This window comes from Anser cygnoides, chromosome Z (assembly GCF_040182565.1).
Source record: "Anser cygnoides isolate HZ-2024a breed goose chromosome Z, Taihu_goose_T2T_genome, whole genome shotgun sequence".
In the NCBI taxonomy this organism is placed as follows: Eukaryota; Metazoa; Chordata; class Aves; order Anseriformes; family Anatidae; genus Anser; species Anser cygnoides.
The window spans coordinates 50,873,321-50,897,380 of NC_089912.1; the positions used below are offsets into that span (position 1 = coordinate 50,873,321).

The 24,060-nt window shown below is 36.6% G+C and overlaps 1 protein-coding gene across 5 annotated transcripts in view; it reads right to left on the bottom strand.

The window, feature by feature from the left end:
* The window catches only part of CNTLN (centlein), a 208,095-nt gene that overhangs the window by 126,359 nt on the left and 57,676 nt on the right, over nt 1–24,060 (bottom strand). For all 5 annotated transcript variants that reach the window (XM_048051337.2, XM_048051338.2, XM_048051336.2 and 2 more), the window contains exons 6-8: nt 23,119–23,252; nt 10,471–10,633; nt 1,219–1,407 (exon numbers count right to left, since the gene is read on the bottom strand). In XM_048051337.2, coding sequence (XP_047907294.2) covers nt 1,219–1,407; nt 10,471–10,633; nt 23,119–23,252 — 486 coding nt within the window. The remainder of the gene's footprint in view (nt 1–1,218; nt 1,408–10,470; nt 10,634–23,118; nt 23,253–24,060) is intronic.

A 24,060-nucleotide genomic window follows, 5' to 3' on the forward strand; every position in this document is an offset into this window, starting at 1 on the left:
GAACAAGATATCTGCCTCTTGCCATACTGCACAGTAACATGAAATAGAAAACTAAGCCTCTCATGTGGACTTTAAACATTCATATTGCAATACAAAGTATGCTGGATAAAAGCTAAACAACTCAACACACAACTCTAAACAACTGAAAGAAATGGGAGTTTCTCTCTCCATGCGATTTTTTACCACTTGTATTCCAATCCAAATCAGTATTTTAAAGACTGTGTGATGTAAGCTTAATAAACTGAAAACACTAAAATACTGATGTTAGAAGACTAGTAAGTCACAGAATTTTTGCACGGTAACACTGGATGGAGTCTGCCTTAAAATACCTTGTTTATGTATTTAAGTGTTTCTCATGCAAATCTTTCTAAAATAAAATTTTTATTTTAGTTATAAATTAGCCTCCTCCAGACCAAACAACCCCGGTTTCCTGAGTTGCTCCTCATAACACGTGCTTCCTAATCCCTTCACAAGCTTTGTTCTTCTCTGAATGAATTCCAGCAACTCGATATCCTTATAGCGAGGGGCTCAAAACTGAACACAGGACTCGAGGTGTGGTCTCATCAGTGCTGCGTACAAAGGGACAATCATTTCCCTTGTCCTGCTGGTGACATTATTTCTTTTTAAATTCAGTTTAAGTCATAAATTGGCCTTTGGAAAATGTCAGGGGTATACACATAAGATCTGGCACGTTTGGGAACTTGGAAGCCTGTTAGTGGAAGTGAAGGATTTATTATAATAGTTCCAAATGGTACCTGAAAGCTTAGCAATTTTTAGACAAGTCTGTCTTTCCACCATAATACTTTCTTTAGATTTATGATCTAAAGTTTAGTTTCATGTTCAGGAAAAACAGAACAAACCAAGTCCAATATACTACATCTCCACAGAGAAAATGCAAAAACTTCACTTTTTTTTTCAGAAACAAAATCATTTTGGTTTTATTTTTGGTGTCTTTTTTTTTAGCTTTGTTAGAGCACATAAATAAGAGTCTGATTGAATACTGACACTGTTACTCAGTTTATTTTCAAGGAGAGATACAAATTAATTGCAAAGTACCCTCTATTAGCAACAGCAGAAAGTCACACTACTGCAGCAGCACAACTGCGCATTTTTTCATTAAAACAAAAAAACTCTTCAATTTCCTCTAAAACTGCCTCGCCCAGAAGATTAATTTAAAACAAGAAGAAACAACTTGTAGTATTCTAAAAATGGTCTCACCTGTAATTCATGAGAAGAATCCTGGTGTTGTACATTTAAAGCATCATGAGCCTGCTGAAGTTGTTGCTGTAACTGACAAATCTTCTGATCTTTTCCAACTAACTGCTCCTGAAGAGAGGCACAGCTTTGCTGCAGTTGAATTTCACTTGTTTTAACAGTTTCAAAACATAAAGTCAAGTCATTATAAAGCTATGAGAGGGGGAAAGAGAAAAAAAAAACAATTAAAAATAGCATCAGTGAAGGCAGACACAGGACAAGAGGAAGTATAATTTAAGCAACTTGGCTGCAAAGATCACCCTCACTTTTGACAATTATTTCACATTTCTTGTCCTCCTGAATCCTAGCAACCTCTGTATGTTGGAAAACAGTGATTGTGACAAACCCTGAAACTAAGTTTGAAACAAGTTTTTCTAGACATGCACAACTTATATCAGAATGTTATGTTTCAACTGCTTTTTTATGGCATTTATGCACATAAATGAATACCTAAAAATCAATTTTTAATAGGTTATATAAAACTATAAAATACAGAGAGAAAAAAAAAAAGGAAAAAATCACTTATTGAGAATTGGGGAAAAAAAAAAGGATCATTACAGGGAATGGCATTAAAGGATTGAGAATACAAAACACCATCCATGTCTGGTATAGAATAACTTGATTCTTTTAACTAACATTTTAAATATAGCTTGGGTAGCAATACAGTGAATCCACTAATGCCTCCTGCAATTTGTGTAAGTGTAAAATAGTTGATTAAATAATTATCCCTTGGAATTTTTTGGACATTAGTTATAAAATCCAAAGATGATATTAGAAGGTTCCCTGGCTGTTCAACTGTTCTCTCGCTGGAAGCATAATATAATACATATTCTGCAGTTATTTTATAAGAGATTCCATATCCACTAAGAATTTCTAGAACTCCACCAAAGTAATAACTAGCAGCATGTGCCATATCTCTCCACTTTTACCGTTCTATTATAAAGATCTGAGAACTTTTAAAACAAAATCAAATTTTTATTAAAAAAAATACAAGTCAGCTTGAAAAATAAACCTGTAGCTCAACAAACAACAGTTCAGATTCTGAAGGAAATACTTGACTCTATAGCTTTACTACTCAAACACTGCAGTCCAAACATTCCTTTGATTACCCTTGTTTCTCCAAATAAACAACTTTCCCTCTGACTATTTATTCTACCATGAAATAATCCGTGCAAGGCATGTACTTCTGCAGCTGACAGTTTTCTTTAGAAGGCCCATTACTGCCATTCCTCCCAAAAGAAAGTAATTAAGTATGAAAATTAGAAATTCAGAATCTTGATAATGTTTATCTGATAGACATTTAAAAAAATGTAAAAAAGTTACTCTTTACTGTCTTGGCAGCTTTAGTTAAATTTACTTAAATGATATGCTTCTTTCTCTGCTTCATCTGCTTACATTGCTTAGAATTTAAAGCCTTCAGAAAAAGAATCACAACTTTTTAGTTTGGAACTTGTCTACCTATCACTTTGCAGGAGATATTGCAAACAATAAAGCCCCTTCCTTTCTTTCTTCCTATAATTTTCTACACCCAAGGATTTCAAAATCCACATAGGACAAGGTACTTACTGCTTTTCTATTCCCAAAACAGATTAGAAATTATGTTGGCTAGGTGAAATTAATTCTATGTCCAGATATATTGATACTTTGACTCTTGAGTCTTAAAAATTAAAATTTTACATTGAAATTTCTGTGCCTACTGAATCTTTCTTATATAGTTAAGAGAGCTTACATCACCTCTGAAAATTCAAGTTCATGATTAGCCAATTGTTTATGGAAATCAGTAAGTATTTCACAGCAAATAAACAGGTAATTTACCAAAAACATGCATTTTTAGATAATGTCCTTCCAAATGAATGGAACGTCAAGGCACAGTTACTTCCAGCTATAACTATATAAGCTCATTAGCTAGATCATACCAGTATGACAATTTGCTGGTTTTATGACTAGCAGCACTTAAGTGGTCATAATTATAGTATCTGAAAGGTAGCATCCTAGTAAGATGAATGGAGAACATCAAAAATATGATGCCTATTTTTTAGCTGGCAGCCACCTTCTCTAATGTAGCTAATGGGTATTTTTGGTAGTAAGCATTTGTCAGGACAAGACAAATAGCATGTCTTTCTATTTGCATAAACTTTTCCAACCTTTCTAGCTTGAAAACAACAATTACAGAACACACATATTTGAATTATAAAACTAGCTAAAAGCTAGTGTGCAAGAAACAAATTCATAGAATTCATCTTTTTACCTTTTCTTTTTTTTTTTTTTTTTCCCCAAACATCAATGTGTTAGTTTTCAGGACTGAGATTAAGAAAGGATATTTAACATCAGGAAATTTCAAAATTAAAATTATCTGTATGAAAATAAATAGTTTTATCTACTGTCCAGAGATAACTAGAACAACATCCAGATTCAGTTTGGCTCTGTATCTTTTCATTTATTGCCATGAAAACTGTTTTCTGGATTGCATACATACTTTAAGTTTATATGGGATTATGCTGGTATTTTCTGCTCATTTTTCACCTGGTTTAGAAGAAATACCACATTTAGTCACACTGCTGTAAGCACAATCCAGAACATACAAAATTGAATAACATGGTAAAATAGATCTACCATTAATAAAGACACAAAAGATTAGGTGTAGAGAGAAAAGATGTAATATGGATATCAGAGGACTACAGAGAGAGAATACTGAGTAGAAAATACAAAAGAAAGACAAAAAATGTTATAAATTATTTATCTCAGAACTATACATCTTCATAGAAAAGAGGTGCGAATTCTTGACTATACATAAGTGAGTGGTTATATCTTGCATGGATGTTAGTAAGATGTGAGATTTGACCAGGAAATTGTTTAATCGCCAATATGAGAGAAAAAAATATTTATGTTTACAGGACAGAAAGAAAAAGGAAAAGATTTTAAATCATTCTTTATACATACATACACTCCATATACATACTGTGAAATTTGGTAGATAGAAAAAAGGCAACAGCCACCAGTAACACAAGACTTTGTTCTGCAAAAACTGTTGCAGAGACTGTATTTTGAGTATCTCTTTATAATGCCTTAAAGCTGTCCTTTCTTTGACAGGCAACACAGACTGTTATACGTAAAGGTACTTAAAAGCAAATAAAGAAAGATTAAAAGTATCTGAAGCCAGTACACTGCAATACATTTAGTCTATATGACACAAGAGCTTTATTTATCAGACAGGAAGGAAGAGTAACTCAGCTGAAGTATAAAAATAAAAGTATCCCCTATTTCTCAGCTTCCCCAAAATTTCCTATATGGATTTAACTGATTTTACCAGAAAACAGTTTTTGATAGATATCTGAAGAGCTACTTAAAACACGAAACTTCATTACAAGAATAGGTATGTTTAGTGTCAGCTGATCATCTAAAAATGGCAGACCAAAGCTAGAACTTCCAGGATAACCAAAAGGCAGGACTCTAAAGCCTGCCCAAAAATTGATAAAAAATTTTAACAGTCTGGAATGGTGGGATGAGGTAAAGCACTGGCATATGTTAAATATGTGTGAAGGCAAAATTAAGGCCAAGAAACGCTGAGGAATACCAATAAAAGCTAATAAAACTAGGTAATTAGCCTGTTATCTATTAGACTGTATATTAGAATCGTAGTGCAATTGGAAAAAAAAAAAAGTGAAACAGTTGACACAAATATCCAACACTCACATTACATAAGTGTGCGGGATTTATTTTAAACTAGGTTTAGAGTGGTCCTGCATACTGAAGCCAATTAACAGCTGGAACACATTTTGCGGTTCTGTTTAATCCAAAAGGAATTTAGTTAATGCTTTCATGGACTTTCCTATGGTATCAACACAAGCACAGGAAGTGGGGACAGCTGAGAGATCTCCTTCAAAACCATACTTCTGTGAGGATCTAAAACACTAGTGTAGAGCCACTCATTAAAATGCAACCATAACCAATGATATAAAACAATAAATAAACATAAAAACAATATATAAAATTTAACCTACATTAAATGCTTGCCTAAGTGCTCACCCCTAAAGAACTGTGTATCACTGCAGAGACCAGAGCAAATGAATGCAAACATACAGTAACACTAGACATACAGTAAAGAAACAAATGGAAAGAAAGTCTAAACTGAGTTACCATAAAGCTATAAGAGGAACTAATAACGCTGTCACAGAAATTCATGTTACAAGATCACGCTGCTTACGAGAATTTGAGAAGAACAAGGACAAAAATCAGCTGGAGAAGCTCTAGGATGAAACTGAAGAGGCACTCCAGACTACAGACTGCACATTCACTACACTGTACTGCCTCCGGCTGGGATGGAGCCCATTTTCCGCCCAGCAGCCCCTGCCCTGCGTGTGCAGCTCAAGCAGCCCAGATGCCACACCAACATTTGGGTTACTGCTGAGCTGTGCGGGCGCAGCACCAAGGGTGGCCCTACAACATCCTCCAAAAGCCAGCACGCTGCAGTGGGCAAGAGGTGGGAAGGGGACGCAGCCGGGGCAGCCGACCTAAGCTGACCAAAGAGGTATGTATGCCATGCCATGCGATGCCACCCGTAGAGATGTAAGCTATCTTCTTTGCATAGACTGTGCTGGCAGAGGACATTCGGCGGGCTTGTAAAGAATACCAGCCTTGGTTAATGAAGAAAAATGTTAATAATTCTTACTGCAAATGGTAGTTTAAAATCCCCCATTGTGACTACACAACCATTACCAACCTGATTACACATAAAATTCAGAAACATTTAAATCTGTTCATTCTAAATCAGATCATAGTAGGTATTACTAACAAAAATACTTAAGTTTAACCTTAAAATTTTTCCTTCCTTTTTTGACATACATCTCTTCTTGCACTGTCTAACCAGTTCACAAAATGTCTTCAATCTATGTTTTACATAATGTAAAAAAATACTGTATCGTCAGAAATATTAAAAATAATGGTTTGAAAACATTGGTGACAGAATTATAGACTCTTTACTTTTTTTAAAAAAAAAAAAAAGCATTCTACAAGCAACAGTCTACAGAAATAACCAGAGGAACTAAAGCACACTAAGAATCTCAGCACAGGATTTTTCAAACATGAAAATCATCACCTGTGAGTGCAGAGTTTAACATCACCCTGAGAGAGCCACAGTCTACACACTTCTTTACTTTTAACCTACAGGCGCACCCAAAATCTGCTTGCTAGTGTGAGAACAACTGTGGTGGAATTTGATATAGAAGATATAAACAGAATAACCTAATTAACACATCTCCCAACAATAGAAAATATTGTCGCAGCATGAACTAAAGTGCAAGTTAATCTTCAATAAAGATATGAGATTCTCAGAGCTTTCATCAACAAAGTGGACTACAAAAACACCAATTCACTTATTAATGATGTGGACTTTGGTAGGCTTGACTGGATAGCTAGTTTCTTTCAGTTCTTACCCGGTGTGAGAGAACATGTGTATTTCATTCCAACTTGAGGAAGAACCCGTGTTATTACTAACATTTATAAACGTTTTAATTTTTTGGATTCAATGCTAAAAAAAAATGCATACAAATAAGCAGGTATATGTGATTTTTAACTATGCTTAACTGTTGTTCTTGTGGTCCCAGAGAAGATTGGCAGTGATGAAATTTAATCTTAAGACAGAAAAGCCAGTAACTTGACATTCTGATTACACTTTCTCAGACTTGAAGGAAAGCAAACTATCTCTACATGTGAACACCATGAAAAGGACTTGGAATGGCAGCAGCAGGCACAAAATTAACCACAACATCTGAAAATGCATCTGATGCTGTACTATTTTTCACCTATTTTATGCTGCACTTGATGCAAATTTTGCAATGCCTCACAACTGAAAAATCTTATTTTGTTTTCTAATTATGCCAAGAATCTAACTATTGAGCAATGCCTTTCTTCATCACACACATCTAGTGTACCACTATCCACAGTATTCTCTATCTGTTGTTTCAGGACACTAATTATTATTTCCTATTGAAAGACAAATAATGATATTACCATCTCACTAAAAGGGCCTTCCACTAAGAGAATTTTAATCAGTATGATTAACAAAGAACCTAAAGGCCACATCAGATCAAGAGAAAGCACTGCATTATACAAACAAAGGCCCTAAATTGTAAATTTCAGAAAACTGTGATAAGCTGGCTAAGGAGTTCAGAATCTCTTCTTGTCTTATTATCCCTAGTATTGATTGAAGTCTCTCCACCTTGAAATTGTCGGTGAGGACAAATCTATTGAGTCTCATTAAATCCAGCACAGGAATGAAGTCCCTGGAGTATTTGGGACCACTAAAACAGATGCTATACATTTTAGAAAAATATTCCCTATCCTTGAGAATGAGAACTACAGCTGCAATATGAAATAGATATCAATTTGTTTCCAGAAATGCTCTAACATAGAAGAGTTATTGCAGAACACAGCATCCTTAAAATTTGTATTTAAAAAAAAAAAAAAAAAAAAGGAAAAGGTAGCTGTATGTCAAGTCAATGCAACTTGACAAAATGGATTACAGATCTTCACATATGTACGCTGCCCACTATAGCTAGACTTGGAAGAGAATTGTGGTCCACAATGGATTTACACGTAATCCAGTGCAAGTTCACAACCCTGATCTGATGTAACAGACAGGTATTTTCTTTACTTAGTCTACTGTTTCATACTACACATTAACATCAGCACAGAGAGCAGTTCTTCCTAACAGTAGACTGTTACAATGAACTTGGAGTATGTCAGCCAGCCACGCTGCCTGAGCTATAGCATATACTGCCTATCTGACCACTAACAGAGAGGTCATTGATCTTGCTGTAAGGGACAATATATCATAGGATGCACACACTGATAGGCTCAATGCCATTTGGAGCAGTTGGAAAATATTCCTCTGTGAATATGTCTATGGAATAGCTGACACGTCCTTATCTAGCTGTTGCAGCCAGCATATTATTAACGCATGGAAGACAAACAGAACACACATTTGTCTGCAATAGTTTGCGTCTCTCATTCAAGGAAAAAACAGGCATTTGTATTATTTTTATAGATGCTGAGTTTTCCAAAGGCCTGCTGTGACTTCAGAACTTATGATTTGGGAACTACATGTTCCTTTGAAGCAATTACAGTTTGTTATTTTATACAGTTTACTAATCAAAAGTATAGAATATCCTATAAGAGAACTCCTCGTTTTCCCCTCCAAAGATCTCCTGCCTCAATTTACCAAATGCTTTAGAAGATCTATCTGACTTAAGAAACTTACTTTCTTGTGCGTATTTTTATAAAAAACAAAAAGAGCGCATTTCTTCCAGGTGTAAAACACCTAGATGTTTTCAGAAATGCTAAAAGACGGTTTATCAGTTCCAGAACAGTCAATTGTCAAAATAGTTGGGTTGTCTTCTTCTGGATGTAAACCTTACTCCTCTATGTTGGAAAGAAAATTTGAATTCTACACCTTCAAAACTGTAAATTTCAGGGTCATGTTATGAGTTGAAGTCCTTGCCTTATCAGCAAAGCTACAGTATTCTTGTTCTTGTTGCATCACCAAGTAAGCTGAACTCTTAAGTTCTGCTAAGACAGACCAAGAACTCTGAACCAGATTTCTGAAGCAGTCATGGATTGTGAATCAAGCCTAATTTAGAAGAGGCTTGCCCAAACAACTGTGCAAGCATACCATCAATTTTCCGTAATACAAAAGTAACTTATCTTTTTTTATGAAATAAAATATGCTGGCAAAATCACTACTTTGCAGGGTAAATTTAACTTTTTATAAAAGGTTTTGTCATGTTTTAAAGCTGTCTCAAGAAAATCTGAATGTTTTTTCCCTTATATGTTGCAGAACTAGTCTCAGAAGAACACTTCTAAGCCTTATAAACATTGATGAAGAGAGTTTATATTATCTTCACTTATGTCAATTTTTTTTTGAGTGACTCTTCAAAGGATCCATTTTAACAGCCACAGAAGCATTGACTGGAGGATGAAAAAAGAAAGAAATAGCAATACCTGATACCTAAAATTCTGTATCTTAAAAAAAATAAATCCATAATTTACTTTGTCTTGCCCCAGATTGACAGAACTCCTCCTGCCCTGTACATGTGCAGAATAACTCTGACAGAAACCTACTTGTAGCTTGGTTGGGCTACTATTACAGTGAACAGAAAGCAATGTCTAGAAACTGAAAGTCCAGTGCAGTATTATGTATCTAACTGTACACCATACTTTTGCACATTTATGTACACGAGAATGTGCTGAGCATAAAGTGCCATAAAATATTAACCAAACGTGTCTTTAGAACTCCGGTACTGATGCTGGCTTGACTTATGCCCATCTTCAGAATTTCAGCATGCACTATATACCGTAGGTTAGATGAAGAAGGGAAACACCTGCTTTTTGGAAAAGCACTGCTCGAATACAGTTTGAGAAAACAGTTCCAAAATTGGTGGGAAGTACATGAAAGTTGTATATGTCTTCTTCTCAGGTTTCTTTCCTTTTTAGAAACATTATCTCCTGTATTTCTTACAGACTGAAAAACACATCCCAATCACATTTGTCACACACAACGCAAGAAATTCTGGGTAGTATACGTGTGTCAACTCTTTAGGATTATCATTTATTCATCAAAAATGTGAAATCTGTCCCTTAAATGTTAAATATAGCTGTGATTTTGTCAATTAGTTATCCACCTAAAAAGCTGTCACAGTAACATTTGTTTCAAATTATTTTTGATTCATGAAGTTTTTGCATTTTGGCAAAAAAAAACCAACAAAAAAACAAAAAAAGACACCAAACGCTTAAACTAGTAAAACTGACAGAGATTCACACAAATACACAATTTAATGATGGAAGGAATTTCTTCTCCTAACTTACCAACAACAAATTTATCAAATGAAACCTCTAAAGAGGAAGAAGAAAAATATAGACAACACAAAGTTATATAGATTTGGTATGTGTAGTAATTCACTTCTATTTTTCCTCAGACTTCTATTTTTCCTCCTTTCCTTAAGTAAATCTTTAAGGTTCATTAATTCAAGATAAGCAAGAGGCCATATATGCTGGGATATAATTAGGCCAAAAAACACTGTTACTCTGCCAACCATATTTTGGTAACAAGGATCCAGAGATTCAACGTATACAACACTACGCAGTGCTTTGATTACTCTGTTCATTGATACTGGAGGGACAGTTATATGAACCCTGTGATCATAAAAGAGGCAGGCATACTTTTTGGTACGACATTGTTTCAGCTGTGTGCGCATCCTCTTGGTCCTTCAGTACTTTTTGTGTATCAGTATTAAGAGCCTGAAGCTGCTGTATCAGCTCAGCCTGCTGTGCTGTATGTGTCATGTTTTGTCTGTAAAGATTCTGCAGCTCCTGTAACTCCTTCCTGTGCAAAGCAAGCAATAAAGAGAAATTAAGAAAAGAATAACAATGACCTCTGTTAAACAATTGTGTTCAAATAATTTTATTGTAGATAACGAGCTTCCTATTTTCATTTATTTTTCTGTCAATTGCCTTATAAACAATAGAAGATATATATAAAATATTTATCACATACTTTTGTGAAATATCTACAAAACAGTTAAGTTTCAGAATGGAATGTCTTTCAATTTCCTTCTAATGTTCTAACTGCTCCGAAATAAATGGATTTTCATTACTGCATCAACACTTTCTAATCAATATTCAGTTAACTCTTTAGCTGTTAAGTGTCAAAATGTAAAATATTTAGAACACATGGACTGTAAAGAAAGTTTTCTTTTTCTTGTTGTTGTTTTTAATTAAAACAATAAGAAGAAAAGATAAAAGCTTATCTTAGCTTGTATGTGTGTAAAGCAATTCTCTTTTCTGAAATGCGTCTACTCCTTGGACACATGAAGTATGTCTTCTGACAGATTAATTTCTGACTGTAGATACAGCATATTGCAATAATCATATGCAAAATAAGAGTTTGGTGTGTACCGCATAACATAACAATTAAAGCTCTATAAACATAATAATAGGAATTGTGTTGTAGTGCAATAAGAAGCTGGATCTAGTAAAATAACTCTGCTTGAGAATTTTATTGTACTGAAATAGATCTTATAAATTAAAGCAGAAGTGAAGACCTGAAGAACTGTTACTATGAATGATCATTAAAAACTTGGAATATTTGCTGTAGCATGTGTCAAAACTTCAGCCAACTCCATTTTGTTTATATATTTTTTTCTACTTAATCCTGTTTAATTCACAATCACATTCCAGAGTAGTGTTAAGTACAGATACTGATGTAAGTTCATCCCTCCAACTAATTTTCTCCCTAATATCCTCAAAGAATTTTCTCACTGACCTCCAACACATACATGACTTCTCTGCGCCTACAATTATCATTAACAACAAAAATTATTGTTACATTTTTATAATACTGTTGGATATGTCCAGACAAAAATTATTGTACAAAAGATAAGCAGAAAAAACAACTTTCATGTGCTTTTCTGAGAAATCTCAGAATGACAAACTAACCATTTTAAAAGAACTTTCAAAATAAAACACTGATAGCAAGGAGAATTTTATTTCTTAAGACTCGTCCCACTATTCAATATGTTAACACTTCACTAAGTAGTATATCACCTGAATAATTACATAAAAATTGAAATTAAATGTACCACAATAGCACAGTCAGACACCTTAATGTTATAAAACAAATGCACTGTTAAAAATGTCTGTCAATAAGACAATACAAGAGAATACTTATAGGCATGCTTACTTTACAGTATTTAAGTCCTACTATTTTCAATGACATTTAAAGTAGCACCTCAAAAATAATAAGGGTAGAGATGTAGCACGGAGTCTTTATGTTACAAAATGGAAGTACAACTGCACATGTACTAATTTAATTCTGTTCACAAACACAGCAACAGGACTGGGAATACAGTGGTATATTAGCACTTCCCAACACCCTGTACATCAGGCTTCCAACCAAGCACTTCAGTATTATCTCCCAGACTGTGAGCATATACTAGAAAATGACACAATTTTGCACTGCAGTCAAAACAGAGACTTTGTTAATTTTGCACAGGTTCTCCAATCAGATCTTTATTTCGTTGTGGAAGGGAAGAAAATGTGATAATGTTGAATCCTCAGATACTGCTGGAAATGTTGGTAGTAGCCATTGCAAAGACCTCTCTGCTACATTGCTGCTCTTTAATTTGTATGCAAACATCAATGCAGTTATCTGTGTCTGTCACCTGAGACTGCACAGTATTATGTGTTCTCTAATGGCCAGCCCATGAAGTGTATTAAGGTCAATGGGAATCTTTCTGTTGACTTCATCAGGCTTTGAGTCATATCCAAAACAGGAGGGGTTGTGGGGGAGCTAAACCTTGCAGCCATCCAAGAACTGCCGCACAGTCAGAGCACAGCTGCTTCGCTCATGTTAAATTCAAGGACTACGAAATGTAAGGGAACTCGCTCACAGGTCCATTACTCTGCATTACAATGAATCAAACCAAACCTTGCTCCTCCGTACACGTACCCTAACTTGCTAGGGGTGTTGTTTTTTTTTAATGTTTTTGTTGTTTATTTTTGTGTGTGGTTTTTTTTATGTTTGTTTTGAGTAAAAGGTTATACAAACCAAAACAGTTGCCATCTGGAAAGTTCTCTAAACACAAAAATACATGACCACTGTATTTAATTTGCAATTGCACATTACAACTGCTTTGTCCTATTCATTGAATGAGGTAATATTTTTACATCGTAAATCCACAATGGGAACTTCCTTTAATTTCATTTTTATACAGGGATGAGAAAATGATGCACAATCTAACCAGGAATTCAGCACCAAAGGTGTAACACAAATAAATTCACACAGTGAAGCACCTTTGATGACAGACCAGCTTGGTAAGGAGAGCTTTAAACTAGAAACGTTTAGAGATGATAAGCAACTAACAAGCCAGGGACCCATGGCCCAGCTTGGCAAGCTGCGGGGTGCAGAGTGACATAGATAGGAAAGACCTTGTGATGAGCAATACAAGGCTCACTGGGGACCACCTCAAGCATATGCACATAAATAAGGGAGTGCTGAAAGGACAACTGTATGTGGGAGGCGCCTAATGTCTTCCTGGGGAAACAGCACCACTGGGCACCCATCTAAAGCAGCTGCTCCAATGTGCACAGCTTTTCCCCACAGAGGAAGACATGAGGAATCAGAGACCTGTCTGCTGTTACAGGTCTCACTGCGAGCACTGAGACAAAACGAGATAACTTACATACCCTGTACCCATGCATGGCAGCAATCCAGTTTTTTTTAAGGACAGTCTGGGATGGCAAGAAATCACCCTTTATGTGAGAGAGCAGTGTGAATGAACAGAGCTCTGCCAAGTATGGGCAAAAAAACAGGTGAGAACTTGTGGGTCAAGATTTGTAGGAAAGATCAATGTGGATGACAGGGTGGCTGCTTCCTGATTCTGCCTGATTAAGAAAGAGAATGAAGCCCTCTTCAGAAAACTGGCTGATTAATGTGCACAGGCCCTGGTCTTCATGGGAGACTTGAAGCTCTCCAGTATATGCTGTAGGGACAACACAAGAGAAAACAAGCCATCCAGCAGGTTTCTGGAGTGGATTGATGACAATTTTTTGCAACAGGCTGATGGAGGGGAGACACTTTCCTGGAATCTATACTTACTTACATGGAAGAACTGGTCAGAGATATAAAGGTTGGGAACAGCCATCTCCGCAACAACCATGAGATGATGAAGTTCAGGATCCTGGGAGAAGGGAGTATGCTAAAAAGCAGGACCACAACCCCAGATTTCACGAGTATACTTGGGTCTTTGCAGGGACCTATTTGTATTAATATGTAATATCGGCCTAGAGAGAAGAATCCCGAAGTGTTGGTCAATTTTCAAGGATCACCTCCTCACAGCTCAACAATGGTCCTTTCCAATGAGGGGTATGACAAGCAAAGGTGGCAGAAAGCTTGCACAGGTGAACAAGGCAGAAAGCTTGCACGGCTGAACAAGGACCTCCTCTGACTACATTCAAATGTAAAAGAAAGGATACAACATATAGAAGGAGGGGACAGGAGACCAGGAGGAATTTAAAGGTGTCCAAGCATGCAGGTATGGGGTTAGTAAAGCCAAAATCTGTCTGGTGTTGAACATGGTGAGGGACTTAAAGAGCGACAGGAGGCTTTCGTAAGACGAGGGATAAAGTAGGCTCACTACTGAAAGCTGCAGGGATTCTAGCAGCAGAGCATATGGGAAAGGCTGAAGTACTCAACACCTTCTTCTACTCTTTTAAGGTAACACTTGACTCCAGTAATCCTAGGTGGCTGTGACACATGGAAAGGTCTAAACCAAGGAAGACTTACTTTCAGTGAAGAAGGACTGGGTTAGAGAATATTTAAACAAACAAGACATACTGCCCATGGGGACTTACGCAATGCACTTACTAGTGCACAAAGAGGCTCAATTATCTTTGAATGGTCAACAGGTGAAGTTACTGAGGACTTGAAGAAAGCATGTCACTCCTACCTTCAAGAAGGATTTGGGAAACTAGAGTGCTCAGACTCACCTCAGTTTCTGGGAAGGTGATGGAGCATATAAAGGACAAGAACGTCACTGGGAGCAGTCAGCAAGAAGTTATAAATGGGAAATGATGCTCAACTGACCTGACAGACTTCTCTGATGACTTGCTCAGTGGACAAGGGGAGAACAATGGATGATTTTAGTGATTAATGGTGTCAAGCTGAGGCAGGGGAGGTTTAGGCTAGACATCAAGAAAAGGTTCTTCACCGAGAGGGTGGTCGCACGCTGGAACAGGCTCCCCAGAGTAGTAGTCACTGCACCAAGCCTGTCTGAATTTAAGAAGCGTTGTGAAGACTGTGCACCTAATCACATGGTCTAAAATTTTGGGTAGACCTGTGTGGTGCCAGGAGATGGACTCGATGATCCTTATGGGTCCCTTGCAACTTGGGATATTCTATGATTCTATGATTTTTATCTTGATTCCAGGAAAGATTTTGACCCTGTAACCTATAAAATGTTGGTGGACAGACTGATGAGGGATAAGCTAGGTAAGTGAGCAGTAAGGTGGATTCACATCCAGACAAACTACTGAGCTCAAAGTGTTGTGATCAGTTACACAAAGTAGAGGTGAAGGCCACGCACTAATGGAGTACCCCAAGCACCAACAAGGGGGCAAGTACTGTTTAACATCATGGTTAATGACCTAGACAATGGGACTGAGTGCACCCTATAATTTGCAGGTGACAAAGCTGGCAGGAGTGGTTGTTGCACCACATGGTTGGTTGTGCTGCCATTTGGAGGGATTGTGAGAGGCTGGACAAATAGGCCAACAGGAACCTTATAAAGTTCAGCAAAGGGAATTGCAAATTACTCTGCCTGGGGAGGAATAAACCCACCCACATGCACAGGCTAGGGACCTGAACAGCTGGAAAGCTATTGCTTGGTAGAAAATTCCCTGGGGATCCTAAAGTAGACCATGAGTCAGCAATGTGCTCTTGTGGCAAAAAAGACTAACAGCATCCCAAGCTGAACTGATAAAAGCACTGCCAGCAGGCTCAGAGAGGTGACTTTCTGTCCAGAACTGGTGAGACACACCTGGACTCCTGAGTGTAAGAGACATGGAAATATTGAAGCAAGTCCAGTGAAAGGCCACAGAGATGATAAAAGGTTTGGAGCATCTGCCCTACAAGAAGAGGCTGAGAAAAGCTGAGACTGTTCAGCTTGGAGACGAGAAAGCTCAGAAGGATATTACAAATATTTATGAATACCTGATGGAAGGTTATAAAGAAGATGCAGTCTCTTCCCAGCAGTGTACAGTAATAAGAAAAGAGGCAATGAACAAAAATTAAAAATACATATCATGGTTTTGGCTGGGATAGAGTTAATTTTCTCTGTAGAGGCTCATATGATGCTGTGGTTTGGATTTGTAATGAAAATAGTGGTGATATCACACCAATGTTTACTTGTTGCAGAGCAGTGCTCACACAGAGCCAAGGCCTTTTCAGCCCCTCGTGCTGCCCTGCCAGCGAGGAGCCTGGGGGTGCTCCAGGAGCTGGGGGGGGACACAGCCAGGACAGCTGGCCCAGGCTGGGCCACACGCATGTCCCATACGATGGGATGGTATGCTCGGCAATAACAGCTGGGGTAAAGGAGGAGGAAGAGGAGGGGACGATGTTTGTAGTGATGGCGTTTGTCTTCCCAAGAAGCCATCCTGCACGCTGAGCCCTGCTTTCCTGGAAGTGGCTGAACACCTGCCTGCTGTGGGAAGTGGTGAATGGATTCATGGTTTGGCTTTGCTTGCACACTTTTGCTTTTTTGCTTTTGCCTTTGCCTGGTGAACTGTCCTCAACCCGCAAGTTCTCACACTTTCACCTCTCCGATTCTCTCCCCCATCCCACCCGGGGACAGTGAGCGAGCGGCTGTGTGGGGCTGAGCTGCCTGCTGGGGCTAAACCACAATAACGTGACATTCCAATTGAACATAAGAAAAATGTTTTTATACTCTAAGACTGGTCCAAAACAAATAGGCTACTCAGACAGCCCGTGGAGTCTCCACACTTGGATATGCTCAAACTCAACTAGACACCATCGTGGGTAGACATCTAGAGGTGACCCTGCAGGAGCGGGAGGCCGGACGTACTGGAGCTGAGGAACTACACAACCTCCAGAACTGCCTGCCAGCTTCGGCCTCTTAGGGATTCTTTTTGACTCTGTTACTAATTTGCTTTGAGTGTGCTCTAAAAGTGCATACAAAATCAGCACCATGATAATCAGATAAATAGTTACATGATAAAAATGAATTTCTGATCAAAGTATCTACTAATATGCATACCCAAATCACCAAACTACTAAGCACTCCACAGGACAGACGCCTGCCTGTCATTGCAGTAGGTTAAAGATATCAACTGCTAAGTAAAATGATACTCTCAGGTGAACATGGAACAGAAGAAATAATGAAAATTTTCAAATTGGATGTAACGAAGGTCATAATAGGCACTGAAAATGTATGTGCCTACATTCACAAACACATATATATGTATATACACAAATATATACATCTATATGTAGAATATTTAAAGTGTATGTGGCTGTTTATATATACATATACAAGTAGGATATACACACACAAATATAAGCACAAACACCATGGCACACTGAGTAGTATTTAACTCCATTTAACAATGGTATTACTGAGATTAAAACAAAAACAAAACAAATGAAAAATACAGCCTTTTTTAGATTATAATCTAACATGATAAGACCTACACAATGTGAAACCAAGAAATGTACAGAAAGTAAGCTATACTCTACAAGTCACAGTGAGGAGCCTGCCATGAAAAAACATCAGGTTTTTCACGAGTCAAAATAGAGAAGCAGAACTATATTATTTCAACCACAGAAATAAAATTACAATAACCTAGGAAGATTTTGCTTTAAACATTGCAAATATTTATGCAATTACTTCAACATTAGCATTCTGGAATTGCATAAGAATCTTAAAATCCTTTTCATCGGGAAACAATCAAGGAAAACTGTTGATTCAGAAAGAAAAATGAGTTTGAACTGCTGATCTATATTTTTTAGACACAAACTTCTTCTAAAATAATTGAATTTTTAGAATGCTAGAGAAGAAAGATGAGACAAACAATTTATTCTAAAATAAAAAGAAAATGCTGAACACAAAACTGAACAATAGTTATAGGAAAGATAAAACATTGACAAAAAATGTGACATTGACTGGAGTTTCATAAAGCTAATTACAGGAAAGACCAATATTAAAAACTTATTCTTCATGTTTATGAAACACACGCACAATTCAAAATAATTAAGCATACTCCAAAATCTTTTAAACTAGTTACATCTATGTTTCCTTCTGAATGGCATTTTTCATGTTCTCTGGACAAAAATTAAACAATAGGAGGGGAAAAAGAGCAATGAGTAAGAAAGAAATAATAAGGATCTTACAAAGCTTAGTTCACAAGGAACTGCTTAGAAGTATGAACTCATCAATATAGTCAAATGATTTTCAAACACATTAGACGCTATCAATGAAATACAGGTACTCATTCAAGTCTTTGATTCAGAAATCCAACATATTTTAAATACTTCTAAACACTACAGCAACTATGTGCCAATAAACTTATTTAAATTAAAAACAAAAACAACAAACAAACAAGATGTCACTAACCGAAAGTAAAAACATAAATAAAATCACACTGAAATTGTTTTTAAATAAATAAACTACTTTTAGTTTCACGTAAGATAATTCTGGATTGAAATCTTCTTGTGAACTGTTTTAAAAAGTATTGTTGTACAAATAGAATTCAAGGACTTTAACTTGTAACTACCTAGTTAGGCATTGCAACTGCCACTATACATACTGGAATGTATTTAAAATAGATTAGAAGTGAAAAAAGAAATCTACATTTCCACGTTTGACTAACCAGAAACAACACTTTTAATTTAGGTAGACCAGATCTGTGAAGAACCTATATGCCCACAACCCAGAACTTTAAAAAAGCATGCCTTGCATCATATTTCAAACTGATATATTGAAGAAATCCTTTGGATTGATATAAAGGTAGCTTTTCTGGATAAAGGGAAGGGTAAATTATACACATATTAAACCATAAATAGCTCTTTGTATCAAAGTAGAAGAGCTCTGTGAAACAGGACCACAAACCCTCTGGAGCCAGATAAAGAACTGTTCAGTTTGGATTTCCTATAATTAGCTGGGACCATCAGTGAGGACATCCCTACTGATATCAGTGCATGGAAAAGTGAAGTACTGAGTAAGACCTGTCACATAATTAGCTATTGCTTGTTCTTCTTGTTTTCAAATTTATTTATTTTTAATTTGCTTTTAACTGTTTCTTAAAGCTCACTCAACTTGTTATGTAAACTCAGCTGTTTGGCTGCCTCCCAGTGTACCTCCATTTGGATATCTGAAATGATTACAGAGAACTCAGGAGGAGGCTGAACCAACTGGAGGATGATGATGAAATACAGACTACCTCTTAGAGAAGCTGGAATAACTTAACTCCTTCATAGGATTACTTTTCAGTCTATGATATTGACCTAATTGACAATTGTGGTTTTTTTTGTTTGTTCTGTTGTGGTTTTTTTTGTTGTTGTTGTTGTTTGTTTTTTGCTTACGAGTTACTGAAGAAAACAACTGCAACTTTCAGATGATTTTAAAGGATTTACAAGTCTCGCTCTGATAGGGCTAACTAGTCATGAATGGTGGCTTCACAATGAGAAATAATGGGCCACCGCTATGCTTGGTTCAGGAATGAAAACTGTAGAAGAATGAATAAAATAAGAGTAGAAAGAGACAGTGAACAGCAGAAATGCCAAAGGACAGAGCAGAAAGACACTGCGGACATCCGCATGCTAACATTGTGTAAAAACTCAAGTACTAGTTTAAAATGAGGCACTTCGGGTTGTTCAAACAGTCTTGTTTGTAGAAAGAGGGAAATCACCTAAGGAGCAGCCTTGTGCTTTTCAAGTTAAGACTCCTTTAGAGACAGAGACCTTCCACAACCAATAGGTTGACACTACATAAAGACAGTACAAACTGGAATGCAGCAAAACTCAGGTATTTGACACCTTGTCCTGGCAGTAACCATTCTTAAGATTCATACTATTGTTTAGGGTAGAGATAGCTCCAGTGCTCGTATCTGAAAAGACTGAAGTAATGTTTTCTCCTATCCTTTGAGGATAATATTAAATAAAACACTTATATACTATACACACTAACAGTTTTGCAGTAAAACGTGGTTTCCCAGAGATGTAAACGAAATGAGTAGCTATGGTCACTCCAGAACCTATATAACTGCATTGCAAATAGCATTCATCACATAGTTCATCTCATCCACCACCTTAGGTGACATTGTTGGCTTTGTTTCATCACCACAGTTTTGGTGAATGCTGGGATTCTGAGAACCTCAGTTACTCCTCTTACCAGGGGAATATAAGAAGGTTTGGGGTAATTCAAAAAATCTCTAGATTCCATTACCTGTAATTTAGAAATACAATACAGTGACAGGTACTATGAATTATGGCTTCTCAGGGGAATGGCATAGATACTATGAAATTGTTTACAGCACACAGAAAAGAATAACCCAAAAATCCCACAGCAGTGAAATAAGGGCCAAGTAGAAATCTGACTGCCTCATAATTTACAGCATGGAGGTAAGCAGTAAGAGCAGAAGGGAGAAAAAATAAAAACAAGCAATATTGTTACCAAAAAAAATAGTCCTTGTAAAATGGTCAGGAATAGATTCAGGCTAGAAACTGATCAAAAGAATCCCAGGAACATGCTTCCAGTACAAATATAGAGGAAAGAGATTCTTATTTCTCTTACAACAGGGCTTGATACATCTTCAAACAGTTTAATATTGCCTGGATACCTGTGACAGCAGCAGACAAGTCTGAGTCAAGCAGGCCTTTCCAGTTTGATGTCCAGAGTCCCGCCAGAGCTCTGTGCCACTGAGACACAGACCACCAGTGAGTGCTGAGCAGTAAGCACAAAGTTCCAAATCCTGACATTTAGAATAATTTAAAACAAAAATCACAAATATGCAACAGGATTAATTTTCAGAAATGAACAGCAGGATTTAACATTCTTCAAGAACATAAAAATGAAAAGGCTACCAGGGACTCTAAACAGATCCAGAAAATCTGTACTGAAGATAAGCATGAAGAATATAACAATGAAATGCATTTTGCAGCTACTCTGGGAGTTAGAAACTATACCCAATGAATCAAGAATGCTTTGGGAAAAAAAAATCAAAGAAAGGTGGCAACTTCTTGATTTTTGAAGATATCTGCCATGCAGAGGAGGGGTTCTGTAAAAACTGGCTGTTCACAGGTCTTAGAATATTTACCTTCCATCCCCCAGAAGTCTGTGACAGACTTTTGATTTACACTGGGTGAGACTTTCAAAAACACCTGTGAGGACCAGAGTACTGCAAAATTTTAGTCCCTGTTAATTCACCGACAATTACCTCCTAGAGAAAATATTTCCCCTAGTGATAGCAGACATAGTTACTGTTTAACTGAAAAAACAATCTTGCTAACAAACTGGCAGATATGCAGAACAGAGCAAGAAATTAAAATGGCAAAAGAAACAGAGCACCAGACCAGTTTGCACCTAGACCCTCAGAGACTTTCTTTTCCAATTGATTTGAGTATCTGCCCTACAAATTTCAGACAGTACTATAAAGTTATAGAGGTGTCAGTTGAAAGAATATTTTTCTATATCTTCCTGTACTACATACGAAGGAAGATACCAAAAGAAAGAAGCCAGCTTCCTTACTTTTCTCCTCCAGAGCTTGTTTCTAATTAGGACTGTGTTTCTCATCTATTTTCAAAAAAGGGAAGGGTGGGGAAGGCAAGCATGCAGCAGACAGGGAGAGATGAAACAGAGCAGTGGGGAGGAAAGAGAAAGATTTGCAAGTCTTTTTCACCTCCAAAAGTTTGAAATGGTTGATGGGAGGTGGCAAGGGAGATGGGGTATTTTCCACATTATTTGTGGAAGAATTTTTCTGCCAGCATGAATGTAACACTGAAAATTCAATGCGATACGTTTATAACTCTAAGTTTTAAACAAGGATAACAACAGCAAAAAAATATATCAGTTACCAAAAAAAAACAAGGAACAACCAAACACTTCAGTCATGAAGTCAACACAGTTCCAAGATCCTGACCTAGGATGAGTAGACTCATCCAAAGAATTTTTTTTCCTCATAGCTTTTTTCTCTTTTATTCTATTGTTGTTGCTTTCTTTCATTTAAATTAGTCTTCGCCTTTTTAATTAAAAGCCAATAGAAATAGTTTATCTACATACTTTAGGAAAATAAGGAACAATTTTAGCATTCTGTATCACCAAAAAAAAAAAAAAAAGAATATTTGAAATTTGACCTTGAAAGAAAGGTTAGCAGATATTGAATTACAATGATACTGAACAAATGTGTACATACATAATGTGTAAAGCATAACTCACATACTAGCAATGTGGAAAAACATGATCATTCATCACAATGCAAGTTAAACTGATAGGACAGAAATCATTTGAGCACACAGGAAAACACATACAATCAGTTTGCTAAAGTTGCAGTTTACTCTTCTCCATCAATTTGAAAGTTTGTTTGTATGGATAAACATACAGAAAAAGACCTCAAACAATTCAAAATACATGTGTTGGAGTATTTTTTGTTACCTCACGTTCAAAAAAAAGCATTTATTTCAATTACGTGTTTTATAAATGATATCTGTCTGTTACAAATCCTAAGAGGCTTTTCTCTAATAAATAGCAAAGAATTCATTTTGAGAAATTTTAAGTTCAGCGACTTGGCAAAGTCAGTTTGTAATATCCTCAACTTGAGGATATTACAACTTGAGGATATTGCACTTATGTTCCAGATTCAGTGTAAGAACACGGTGTGTGAGACTTCTAATAAAGCTTAAATCACTACACTTTGAACCTTGGAAAAGGCCTGCATATAGACTCTTGATGACTTTTCAGATTTTACTCTAATTAAAAAGCTTAAGTTAGGCTTAAAACTTTCCCAAATTTAGGTCAGATAGCCTCTCCAGCTGAATGTCTGTGTCACTGATTGTATTGGTATTTTGTTACTTGCAGTGGAGATTGGTTGTTCTCTGACCCAATGCTATTATCAAAGAGAGTCCACATGAACTGCCAGCTACTAGAACACCTCCAAAAATTTTACATTTTGTGGAAAAGCATGCTATGAAAGTACTTTTGCACAAAAGTACTTCTAATGCAAGATAATGCTTTACAAATGGACCAACAGTCTTTTTGAGAACATTCAGAGTTCAAGTTAATGAAAACATGCAATACTTACTTAGTCCTGGTCATATCACATTCTTTTTGGGAAAGTTCTTCCTGTTTCACAGCTAGCTGAGATAACAAGTTACTGCATTTACTGTTTAATTCTTTAATTTGTTCTCTTGCGTCTGTTAAATCAGTTTCCAAATTCTGCAAAGAAAACATTTAATATATATTAAAGGTAATATACAAGAGTTAAAATCTACCAAAATCTATCCATGTAACCTACATATATAGATTTATGCATGTGCACATAGATATACGCATACATTGTGGTCTAAGCAAATATATACAGGTATACGTGCATGTGTGTGTATATGAAAAATGAAACCCCAGAAAAAAGTTGCATGTCAAATTTTAGATGGACCCCTATTCTAAGAAATTATCCTTAGTTCACTTGTTGCACATAGGAGAATCCTGAATCAAATCCTTGCAAAGCAATACTAGACTAGCTGACTACTGATTGATTAAACCTTGCTTTTGGTTTTTATTGTTTTAATTTCTCAAAGACTATACAATGCCACACACAGAAACTAAAAATCCTGGATAAAGATTTGTTTTTGAGATTCCTTGTCAGTCTCAGATGCTCTGACTTTGCACTTCCAATTCAGGAAAAGAAACAGCATACAAAGAAGAAAACTTATGGGAATGCTCATTGAAAACAACGTAAACAAGCAATAGCTTGTCTTTCACAGTAAGCCTTGCTGTGGAAGTAGCATAGTATAAGGTGTATCTGGGAATATAATAGCAAGCCAGCTTACTCAAGCAGGACTCTGATGGCTGTACATAGTGACCTCACTAGAGTTCTCTGGAGGTTTAGTAGCTTAGAATGGCACTTTAGTCCTTAAGAAGCTTTGCATGACTGTTCTCCTAGAGTATTCTCAGGCAAAAATAGAAACAGAGGCACTACATCACTGTCTAGAGCAGAGTTTCAGGAAGCGGCAACACCTTTAGACCT